This window comes from Ictidomys tridecemlineatus, chromosome 2 (assembly GCF_052094955.1).
Source record: "Ictidomys tridecemlineatus isolate mIctTri1 chromosome 2, mIctTri1.hap1, whole genome shotgun sequence".
NCBI classification, from domain to species: Eukaryota; Metazoa; Chordata; class Mammalia; order Rodentia; family Sciuridae; genus Ictidomys; species Ictidomys tridecemlineatus.
The window spans coordinates 44764339-44777234 of record NC_135478.1 but is presented as its reverse complement, the minus strand read 5'-3'; the positions used below and the strand labels follow the sequence as shown (position 1 = coordinate 44777234).

At 38.9% G+C, this 12896-nt stretch overlaps 1 protein-coding gene across 19 annotated transcripts in view; it reads right to left on the bottom strand.

Annotated features, from left to right (window-relative positions):
* The window catches only part of Erc2 (ELKS/RAB6-interacting/CAST family member 2), an 873922-nt gene that overhangs the window by 835255 nt on the left and 25771 nt on the right, over nucleotides 1-12896 (bottom strand). For all 19 annotated transcript variants that reach the window (XR_013434457.1, XR_013434456.1, XM_078038390.1 and 16 more), the window contains exon 2: nucleotides 5435-6231. Coding sequence is in view for 17 of the 19 variants with exons in the window: in XM_078038390.1 (XP_077894516.1) it covers nucleotides 5435-6091 (657 nt within the window). In the remaining 2 variants the exon portion in view is untranslated. The remainder of the gene's footprint in view (nucleotides 1-5434; nucleotides 6232-12896) is intronic.

The following is a 12896-nucleotide window of genomic DNA, read 5'->3' as shown; positions in this document are numbered from 1 at the left end:
CATTATTTAACTTCAGAGTATGAGCATTTCACATAGGGACACATTGCATTAATTTGTGAGGACTACCAGAACAAAGTACCACAAGTTGGGAGGTTTAAACAACAGAATTTTATTATCTCACAGTTCAAGAGACTAGAAGTCCAAGAACAAGGTGTCAGCAGGGTTGGTTGCTTCTGAGAGCTGTGAGAAAAGGATCTGTTCAGCCTGCTCTCCTTGGTTTACACTACAAAGTCATCTTCTCCCAGTGTGTCTTCATATCACCTTCTATCTGTGCATGTCTTTCTTTGTGTCCAAATTTCTCCTCATCACAAAGACACCAATAAAACTGGATTAAAGCCCATGCTTAAAACTTCATTTTTAATTTGACTATCTCTATAAAGACCCTATCCCCAAATAAGGCCACATCCTAAAATACTAGACATTAGGAATCCAACATATCTTTTTTTTTTTTTTTGAGGAGGGGATACAATTCAACCCAGAATACATGCATTATGAATTTGCAGAAGAAACATTTCCAATATGTGTGTCTTAAGTTTATTTGACAAGAAAATCTGCTTTGGAAAAGGTCTCTTCCTGGACGCACTTTGAAAATATTGGCTTTGAGGGATTCATGGTTTCTCAGACTAATAGTACAAAGATAGGATCCTGGAAGAAGGTATAGGGATAAGTCAGGTGTATCAAAGTAGTGAGTATATTTGTCTTAGCCCATTTTCTGTTGCTATAAGAAAATCCTGGAGACTATTCATGTTATAAAGAAAATAGGTTTTAATTACTTATAACTCTGGAGATCCAAGAGTTTAATGCCAGTAACTTCTCAGCTTCTGGTGAGGGCCCCATTACAGACGGTATCACATGAAAGAAACATGTGCATGAATGATGATTGGATGCATGTGGAAGAGACCAAAACCCTAGGGGTAAACTTGGTTTGTAACAACCTGATCTCATGGTAAGTAATCCGGTCCCTCAGGATACAATTCTCTTCTATGAGAATGCATTTCCAAAAGCCCTAACCCAGTTATTGAGAAAGACATTAATCTATTAATGAGGGTAGAAGCCACATGACCTAATTATCCCTTAAGAAGCCCTTCACTTCTCAACAGTTACGTTAGGGACCAAGCTTCCAGCCCATGGACCTTTGGGGAACAAACCACATCCAAACCATAGCGACATCTACATCTCACCCACAAACCTGATGGGACCCAACACATCTGGGCTCCGTCCTCAATTCCACATAGTGACTATGGCTACGCCTATTTGCCAATAGACAACTTACTGTAATGCAGTTAAAATCTCACCACCTTCTCAAAGAGATAAGATAAATTCTATCACTTGCTTCCAATTGATACAATTCCTCATATCTGGGCACTCACAATAGAATGAGTATTTTAGAAGAAAGTTGGAAGACTCCAGTCGAAATGACCCTGCTATTGTAAAAATTAAAGAAACAATAATAATGAAGGAAACACCAAAATGTGATCCCTCTTGACCTTTTCAAGTTTCAAAATACAAATGAATACATCATACGTTGAAACTGAGTTAAAGCTCATATTAATATTGATTTAGAGTATGTTCTTTCCTATTGTGTGAAGCCAGAAATAGAAATTATCACATAACTAGTGCTTAAAGGCTGTAACATTCCCCAGACAGGTTTACTTACATTTCTTGGGTTACATTTCCCAATGACCTTGTCCCACTTCTGCACAAGATGAGTAAATATTAGAACTAGCACAATCTCCTAGTGTGTGATGCTATTTATAATCATGCAGAGCCTTGGCTAGCCACGTACAACCTAGGAAAATGTCTAAAAATTGCTTTATTGTATACCTAATTTAGGGAAACAATCCATTAAAAAATACAAAGTTAATAGTTGCACAAAATATGCAAGAATATGAAAAGTCAATAATCTACATGCAATACAAATCCTATGAACTTTCTGTTTGTTTAGTTTTTGAGATGGCATATCACTACATTCATTGCTCAGCCTCCCAAGTCACTGAGACTACAGGTGCATACCACCATGCCCAACCCCTTATGAACTTTCTAGAAATTTATTCTCTAGTTTGTTTTCTCTGTCTGATCTTCATTATACTGGTAAATAGCAGGGAGCTATAAAGAAAAATACATATATATATTAATTACTTATAAATGGACACAATACCTTTATTTTATTTATTTATGTTCATGTGAGGATTGAACCCAGTGCCTCACATACGCTAGGCAAGCACTCTACCACTGAGCTACATCCCAAAAACCTCTATTCTTTTGAAGAAAATTGGGTCACTTTACTTTCTTATCATCACATCAAAATATCCCCTATCCAGCCCCACAACATGTATTTCAATCCCATGGGCCATTAAAAATAAGAAGGGGCCAGGTGTGGCAGTGCATGCCTATAATCCCAGCAACTTGGCAAGCCCTAAGTGACTTAACAACTCAAGTTCAAGACCAGTCTTAGCAACTTAGCAAGGCCCTAAGTGACTTAACAAGACCCTGTCTCAAAATACAAAGGAATGGAGATGTGGCTCAGTGGTTAAGTGTCTCTTGGCTCAATCCCTGGTACCAAGCCAATAATAATAATAATAATAATAACAACAACAACAACAACAATAATAATAATAGGGTTACTTCTAGTGGCAGCAGAACATTCATTCTCAAAATTTTAACTTTGGGGCCATGGTGGGAGGAAAGTTGGTGGAATGAGACAGACATCATTACCCTAGGTACATGTACGATTGCACGAATGGTGTGACTCTACCTCATGTACAACCAGAGAAGTGAAAAATTCTGCTGTTTGTCTACAATGAATCAAAGAGCTTTCTGCTGTCATGTATAACTGATTAGAACTCATAAAAATTTTTAAAAATTTTTAACCTTGCCTTTCCCCTGATCTGTTTACTGGTTTGACATTGAGAATTGGAAATGGGGGTCCATGTCATCCCAAAGAATAAGCTATCCATACAACTGTGTTCGGCTTTTCTCCAACTCAAGAAAGTGCATCATAAAGCAAAAACACAAGTGACAGCATAAAGATAACTGCATCCATGCACTCTAATTTATACAAACAATTTTAAATTTCAGCACTGCAACTGTAGCAGCATGCAGATCTGTGTGGCTGGTAAGTAGAGCCTTGGAGAGGAGGAGGGGTGGGTAGGGGAGGTTTAGGGAAAGGGCAGGTTCCACATAGGCCTGCACTTCCTATAACACAGGGACAGATTCAACATCCTCCCTGAGATCTGGAGTTGGGTTCCACTCCTTTGGACAGAACCATGAGGACTTCAAAAATCTACTACAAAGAAACAGATGAGTGAAAGTCCTCTAAATACTGCACCTAGGGGAAAGTGTCTGTGCTAGTCAGTATTAAATTGACAGAACTACAAATTTCATATATAAGAGCACCTGAGTTTCCTCACTTCCACCCTGTAACAGGCCTGCCTCCCATTTCTCTTCACATGATACAGTTCAAAACATTTTTGGTCATCTGAATTTGGGTCAGTGAAATTCTGATTATCTAAATACCCCTAGAAGAATGACATTTGTAGATGCAGTCTCCAGTTGTTGTGCATAAAAAACCATAATCAGATGTTCCTCAGCTCTTTTGTGTTGTTTCTTCCATTCTTCCCTATAGAAAAAGTTTCTGTGTGGGGTTTCCCCCCCCCCAAAAGGAAAGTATAGTAAGTTATGGTAAATGAAAGTCCTGTGGTCTGAATAAGTGTCCCCCAAATTGTCAAGTGTTAAAGGCTTGGTCCCCAAGGTGGTGCTGCTGAGAGGGGGTGAAACCTTAAGAGGTGGGGCCTTATGAGGGTCTTTAGGTCATTAGGGACAGCAGCTTCTTCCTTTTTCTCTTTTGCATTCCATCCAAGGAGCATTTTTGTCACTATGTGCATCAATCCTAAACCACTTTCAAAAAAACAACTAAAGAATGATAACCAATTCAGAACAGAGAGGAAACGTACATGACAGTAACAGGTCCAAAGGGAGTCCAGCATAGTCAGAAACAGCAGAAGTGGTGGTGAAGAGCATTCATTTAATTTAGAAGTGAAGAACAAAGATTTAGGTTTCAACTAAAAAAAATAAAATCACATCTGAGATATGATGTTCTGTCAGATAATCAAAGGGATCAGGTCACTGCTTTCTACACACAGGAGGAGAACACAGGGTAGATTTTCAAATAGGTTACAAGGACTTCCACGGGTGCGTGGCTCAAAGGAACGGTAGCCAGGGAAACAGAAAGGAGAGTCCACAGATGACCCCGAAAAAGGCAAAGTGCCTCATTAGGCGAACATAGAAACCAACCTGTCAGAGAACCACTAGGTCAGCCAAATCAGAGTTCTCCCAAATTTCTACAGGAAGTTAAGTGATATCTTAAATGATGTCTGGACATGGTTGAACCAAGTGGCATAGCACTCTCTACTCCCCACATCTTAGCCCTTCTCTCACCATCCGTAAGAGGTGATGCTGGGGCTTAAATCCATTACATCTGACCCCAAAGCTCTTTTAAAAGAGCAGCATATAAAACTGACCTCAAATTATAGGTAGAATTTGAAAATGGAGATTCTCTGGGACTGAAAGAGAAAAGGCAATAAGCAGTGCCAAGGAGGCCACCAGAGGAAGGAAATGGCAAGAGCCAAAGCACAGAGGTGGGAAACCTTAGGCACATGCAGGAATTAAAGGAGGTGATACAAGATAAGGCTTCCAGAAGGTCCTGCAGACTGAGTCAGGGAAGGAGGCATCGTTCTAGAGACCATGAGGAATCACTAAAGGCTTTAAAGAGGCGAATGGCATAACTACAGGTAGACTCTGGGAAACTAATCCAACAAATCTTTCTAAGACATGGAGGATGGATCAAAGAGTAGGGAGACATCTTGCACATAGTAGATAATTAATATTGAATGGATAAAGGCAGAAAGACAGGTTAAAATGTATTGCATTTCTCCAATATAGTATCAAACCTATTCAACTCAATCCCATTTCATATTGTTTATTTTGCTAATTAGATATCAAATTCCACTTCTTCTAGAAGGAAATGATGCTGCTGGTGCTTTAACAACAACAACAAAAAAATCATCAGTCAAATACAGCCCTGGAAATGTTGCAGTAAAGTATTTATTCTGGCAGAGATTAATATTTTCCTCTTCTGTTCACAAGGAGGTACATCTGAACTGCTGTTGTTAACTGCTGAAAAAGAAAACAAAATTAACCAAGTATAAAAGTTAGGCAAAGAGGAGGGATCCTCCCCCAGAAAAGGTTACTGGAAAATAAGGAAATCATGAGCTTGACCTCATTTTTCCTTTGCTTTCCTATTAATATAAATCAAGCTATAGCCTTCTTGATGATGCCAAACTTTCTTCTGCACAGGTCCTGGAACCATCTGCAAAGCACCAACTGCTCAGTGAGAAACTGAGGCTGAAAAACACTGAGGTAAGTCAAAACCTACCTGATTTTCTTCATGGGAAACCCTCATCTGCTCCTTAAGGACAGACATCCGGGCTGCCTCTTCCTTCCTCAGGACTCTTTCCTTCTTAAGCTCAGGACTCCAGAAGGTCTTGATGCTGTTCATGGAAGATCCCAGCTTGCTGTCCTTGATGTCCAGCTCTTTCCGAAGGAGATCATTCTCTCTCTGGAGTTCCTTGAGCTGGGCCTGAAGGTCTAACATTGTGCTATCTCTTACCTGCCTCAACATGGAGGGGACCTGGTGGTGGTGGTGATGGGATGAGCCACTCAGGCCACCATGTTGATCAGTGTATGAAAGGACATCTGTGTGGGAAAGTCCTGCGGAAGCAATATTGGGACTACTCCCCATGGCTGTGACCCGGCCTCCATATACAGCTCGATTAGTGGCCCTGCCCAGAGTCATGGTGCCCTTTGGGTATGTTGTGGAAGCCACCCCCTCATGATCACTCAGGTACATGGGTCCAGACGTAGCATAGGCTGCATTAAGGGACTGGATATTCTCCATAGACAGGGTCTTGCCTGTTCCTCCCCCTCCCCCACTACTCGTTCTTCTGTGGCCCAAACGAGGAGACCTTGGCAGACGAGGTGATCTGGAAGGGCTGCCTTCCAGATTGGTGATTGTTCTTGCACTTCCATACATTTTTCTTCTATTATGAGGCGCTACTGAAGAGAAGAAATGCTATACTAAGTTGGGGTTTAAGTCAGTATTTCCACTGTTGACCAGGACTTTCACTGCGTTCTTTTCACGGTCTGTACCAGAAAATGACTCCAATCAGAGATCTGCAAAGTGAGAAAAGGAATAGTTAAAAACAAACCTCTTTAGAACTCAGACTATAATGGCATTATATTTTTAAATATACTGGTAGAAAAGTGATGATGAGGAAAGGTGGTAGCTCAACAGTCTCATCTGTAACATTTATTGAAAAAGAAAAATGACCCCAATACTTACTTGCTACATGGAAACATTTTTGTAAATTGTCCTCACTCTGCCACCAAACAAGAAAAAGTTCTCAAAACAAAAATGAAATTCTTTTTTTCCTTAGGAAAATGAAGCTCTCCATTTTGATTTCTGGTGTTAGAATTGGGACCTCCCAAAAATTTCACCAAAGGATTCCGCCATCTTGGATACCTTGGCAACAAAATAATCCATCCTTAGGGGCATGACCCCAATGACTAAGAAGCTGCTGCTTCCTAAGATGTCCAAATTTGACAAGTATGTTGATCCTTTCTCCTTCTATACCCATTATAGACAGCACTACTCATCACATTCCTCTTTTCCAATAGGTTGAGAAATCTCTACACAACCTTCTAGATGGTTTACCACTAATCAACTGGCATCAACACATGAATTGGGACCTACTGACCACCTTAGAACTAGGTATCTCTAAAAAGTGGCTCAACCAATGAGACATCTAATGTAAGTTCAGATTCTCAATGCTATCACCAGGGAAAACAGTCGTTTCTTTTCCCTTTCATATACACTTTCCAGGCTGGTCGTTTGAAAATTCTTTTCCATGTGAGCTAACCTAGTTAATCTTCACAGTAACCACTTGCCACCTGTACAAAAATAGAATAGGGTAATAGAGTATATACCATGTTTGAGTTTCTGGTCACATAACCCCTACAGAAAAGCAATAGAAGCTCCCTATCATAATGAGTCAATTATGTTAGCACAGACTTTATTTAGCTGGGACTTCAGGGTTCTGATTATTCCTTCAATAGGACTCAAGTGACCTTAATGGGGTACATTGTAGCCTCCTGTTATTCCTCTTAAGGAATTTTTTTAGTATGATTTCTTTTCCTCAGGTTTATTTTTTTTTTCCAATACCCTTTTTACCACATTTTTTATTGGTGCATTATAGTTGTACATAATGGTGGGATTTATTGTTACATATTTATACATGCATACAACATAACAATATAATTTGACCAATGTCACTCTCTAGCACTTGCCCCTCCCTCCCAGCCTCTCACCCTTTGCCCCTTTCCTCTACTGATCTCCCTTTGATTTTCATAAGATCCACAATCCCCCATCTTTCTTTTCCTTTTTCCTCTCTAGCTTCCACATATAAGAGAAAACATACAACCCTTGACCTTCTGTTCCTCAGCTTTATGGCAATTAAAAGAACCTATTCCGGACAGGAACAAACTGAGGTTGAAATCACTCTAACATGGACTAGTTGAGTTACTTAGGCAAGTTATTTATCTGTTATAAGCTTCTACTCTCCAACCAATAAAATGCAGGTAATATTACCTAACTTGTGGTATTGTAGGAAATAAGTCATTTTTATTGATAGTGTTCAATGAGATAAATACATTAAAAGCAATAAAAGGGGTATCTTTTATTTTGACTTGCCTATCATTCATCTTTTCTCCCTTCTCTACATATACTTTCTAGTAATTCTATCTCTATTTTCCTTAGAGAAGTTGTTTCCATCTCTTCACTAATAGTTCATAGGATTAGGTATGGCTGACTCGTCCTACTCCATCCTAGATGGTGCCAGGGGTGAGAACGTGACTTGGGCAATCAACATATTCCATACTCCAGACAAGGGAGCTAGTTTAGGGGTGGAAATGTGATGCCCCTTGGTCCAAAAAGACCCCATACTATGACTTCAGCTGGAACAACTAGGGAAGGTAAGTTCTTTTTCGCAGCTGGAATGACTTGCTTTCAAGATGGAGCTCTAAGTGCTTCCATATGGACATGGTCTCCCTGAGAGTGAAGCTAGTGCAAAATAAAACAGCACTAGACTCTGAAGATGTAAAACCAAGCCAGATGACATCATCTGATCCTCTAGATCCAGCAGTCATTAAAGCTTCATCTCTCTTCAAGCCATTTTAGTTATACATGCCAGGTAGACTGACAGAATTAATGACTCCACTTTAGCCTTTTTTCCATGTTCTTAGCAGTACCCTCCTAATTTGACTCTAATTCGAGTCATGTGACCTGTTTGGGCCAATACGTATGATAACATAGGTGAACCAAGCAGGGGCCTGAAAGTAGCACTTATGTGTTTTTTCTTGTTCATTTCCTCTACCATAACAATAAGAACATGCCCTAATAAAAGATGGGAAACATAAAATACAGCTGTTATGGTTTAGATGAGGTGTTCCCCAAAAGCTCATATGTGAGACAATGTAAGAAGGTTCAGAGGTGAAATGATTGGGTTATGAGAGCTTAACCTAATCAGTGGCTGCATCTGCTGATTAGATTAACTAAGTGGTAACCATAGGCAGGTAGGGTATGGTTGGAGGAGGTGGGTCACTGGAGGTGTGCCTTTGGGGCTTTATATTTTGTCCCTGGTGAGCAGAGTTCTCCCTGCTTCCTGGTTGCCATGTCCTGAGCTGCTTTCCTCCACCACATCCTTCGGCCATGATGTTCTGTCTTCCTTGAGCCCAGAGCTATGGAGTACAGCTTTCCATGGACTGAGACCTCTGAAACCATGAGCCCCAAATAAACTTTTTCTCTTCTCTGTTGTTCTTGTCAAGTCTCTTGGTCACAGTGATGAGAAAGCTGACTAAAACAACAGCTAAGCTGTCCTAACCAACAGCCAACCAAACCCAAGATGTGCGAGCAAATCCTGCCAAGATCAGCAAAGCTGCCTAGACAACCAGCAGCTGCTCAAGGATGCACAAGCAAGCCCCAATGAGATCAGCTGAGTAGAGCACATTCACAGACTAAATCAATGCTCCTTACTATGACACTGAAGTTTTGTAGTCAGTTTTTTCACAGCATTATGGGGTTAATGGGAAACTGATACATTTGCCCATAAATTTCTTTTTTGCTACATTTAATTCAAGTTGGAGTTTCTATCACTTACACCCTATAGTCCTCACAGAGAGGATGAAGAAATATTTTCCACAAAGCTTTCCCCTTTCCCTAAAAGGACCTTTAAAAGAATGATATACCTGTTTGTAAGGAATTTCATTTCAAATGTTTGCATTGCTCTGACTTTAATTTTGTTTTCCTTGAAAATACACAAAAATCATTTTGTATCTCACATTTTTGCATGAATAATCTGTTCTATATTTTTTTAGAGAATTTTTAATATTTATTTTTAAGTTCTCAGCGGACACAACATCTTTGTTGGTATGTGGGGCTGAGGATCCAACCCAGGCCGCACGCATGCCAGGTGAGCGCGCTACTGCTTGAGCCACATCCCCAGCCCCCCATTCTATATTTTAAAAAGGGAGAATCAAGGGCTGGGGATGTGGCTCAAGCAGTAGCGCGCTCGCCTGGCATGCATGCGGCCAGGGTTCGATCCTCAGCACCACATACAAACAAAGATGTTGTGTCCACCAAAAACTAAAAAATAAATATTAAAATTCTCTCTCTCTCTTTAAAAAAAAGGGAGAATCAACAGTTTCAACTATAAAAATTTAGTTACATTAAGTAATGAGACAGAGAGATAAGGGGAATAATATGAATAATATGATCGCTATCATGAATATTCAATGAGATGGGAAGACGTTCATGAACGTTCACTGGTAGTGAAGGGAAGAGCAGGTTACAAAACACCATCTATGATTCACTCACACTTTTCTAAAGCACACGCATATATATATATATATATATAATCAATAGCAGAGGAGACTAGAGTATCACACATCAAAATGTCACAAGTGGTGGGATTCCAAGGTTTCCATCTTCTTCTTCTTGACATCCGAATGCTCTAAATTTTCTATAATAAGGATATATACTTTTATAATAAATCTTTTTTTCTCTATAATTCCCACAGTTACATGTATGTGTTACCTTTCCAACACTTAGAATCTAGGGATTTAGGTCCCGACTGGGCCACCACTTACAGAATTGTATCTTCCTAGAAAGTGACTAAATGTCACTTGTCCTCACCTATCTTCTCCCCTTGTATCTAAAGACAGACATTTCTGATTTCTCTGTTTGAGGTCCCTCTCACAAAAGCCATGAAATTTATACCCACACAGATTTAATCCTCAGTGATTTCACTAGGTCAGCTGGCCAAAGCTTTGGAGAACTACAAGAACCAACAAGCAAAAAGTGAATGTGTTCCTTTTGGAAACAAGCACATACGTGCGCACACACACACACACACACAACACACAACATACAACATGCATAGAAACATTATCTTGTTTGAAATAATATTTCCTTATTTAAAAATCAATGTATGTTGAGACTAGCTCACAGTTTCCTCTGGCTTTCCTTATCTAGGTTTAGTATCAGATTTATTCTAGTATGACAATGGATGAAGAAGCTTCCATTTCTCATATGGCCTGGAACAGCTAACATAGTACAGCCCTTTCTATTTCAGAAATGTTTGGTAGAACAGATTCATAAAACTGAATGGGCTTGGTTGTTGGTTAACTTCGGTTTTTTGCTATGTTTACTGATCTATTTTGGTTTGCTGCCTATTTTGTATCAATCATTGTAAAAATTCTTTTTCTTCAGAAACACCATTCCACCTAGATTTTTCCGTCTAATTGGTACTGCTTTGTATAACTTTTTCTTAAAATTTTAAAAATCATCTGCTCTTCTGTCCCCATCTCACTCCAAATGCCCTTAGTAATTTTCTTTTTCTCTTGATAACAATATGATAAATGTTTGTCTCTTAGAGTGTCAACGTGTAACATTTGATTTTATTGATGTATTTTACTACATTCTCTTTTCTATTTCATCTGTATCTCTTTCCCCTTAATAACTTCTGCTTCCTTTGTGTTTGGTTTTAGTTTTAGTTTTGTCTTTATTTTACTTTCCCCTTTCTGCATTAAATACTCATTTGTCTTCAATCACATTTTCAAATAAATGTGTGATATGACACAAGAATATTCATATGGCTGAAATCAGAAATGTCTGTCTTTAGATACAAGGGGAGAAGACAGGTGAGGACAAGGGCTATATGCATAAAACCTTTACTGTCATTTGTAACTAGCTTGCTATTTTTCATTTGAAATATTTTCTATCCCAGTAATTATCCATAAGGATATATTTAAATGTCAAAGTGGATAGAAATGTGGGGGTAAAAATTTGCAGTTCAAATTTTTATGGCATTGGGGTCTGAAAATATAGTACATTTTTTATTTTTTTTAAATTTGTCAAGAAGTTATAATTGGTCTAATGGTTTCTTAATTGTTGAGCAACTAATGAATTATTTTAGAAAATGCAGATAAGATTAAGGGAGAAAATGAAAACAATCCTGTCACTCATAGACAACCTCTGTTAACAAATTAATGTTGTTGCTTCCAAATCCTTTACAAAGTTCACACTTTTTTATAATTTTAGACAAAATAGGTATTATATTATATAAAGTTTTGTACTCTCCTTTTGCCTCAATGTTTCATTCTTAACATCATCTCCTTTGTCTACCTAACATGAATGCAATACAACATTTTTATAAGACATGACTTTTTAAAAAATTTTTTTTAGTTGTTGATGGACCTTTATTATGGACCTTTTTATTTGCTTATTTATATGTGGTGCTGGGAATTGAATGTAGTGCCTCACACGTACGAGGCAAGCACTCTACCGCTGAGCTACAACTCCAGCCCCTTTAAGACATGATTTTTAGTGACTACCATGAGACTCCAAAAGATGGCAACCAAAAATCCTTCCCTTCCTATAAAATTTGTGACTCCTTCCTTCAAAAAGGGATTCTATTCCCTTCTACTTGAATCTGGACTGATTGTGACCTGCTTACATAAACCAGTGTGGCAGATGTGACACTACTCTACTTACGGGCTAAGCCCTTAAAGAAACCTGGCAGTTTCTCATTTCATCTCTTAAAATCCAACTGCCATGAAGAAAGGAAGTCCAACCTACCCTGCTGAAAAAAGCCACACAGAAGGGACTTGGGAGATGAGATACCACATGGAGAGACAGGCCACATGAAGGAGAACCAAAGAGCCTCATCCAACACTAAGACACTAGACTAGTGAGACAAGCCATCTTGAACTTTCCAGCCCACTCCAACTGCCACCTGAAATCAGATCCATGAGTGACACTCTCGCACTATAAGTAACATTAGAACCATCAATTGGCCTGCAGAGTGCTGGGAAGTAAGTTTAAACCCCCTGAAGTTCAGGGGATTTTTGTTAGAGAGCAAAAGGCATGAAACATTCAATTAATGTTTCATTGAAAGGTTATCTAATGGGGCCGGGATTATGGCTCGGCGGTAGAGTGCTCACCTAGCATGTGCGGGGCCCTGGGTTCGATCCTCAGCACCACATAAAAATAAAATAAAGATATTGTGTCCAACTACAACTAAAAAATAAATATTCAAAAAAAAGGTTATCTAATCATTTATTTAACCAGTCACCTATTATGAGACACTTAGGTCACTTTTAAGTGGAAATACAATTAATATTGTGATGGAAAAAGATTTGATTAATATTCTGATTGATAAAGCTATTATTACTTCCCTAGGATAAATTTATACGTATAGAATTATAAGATCAAAGAGGTGGTA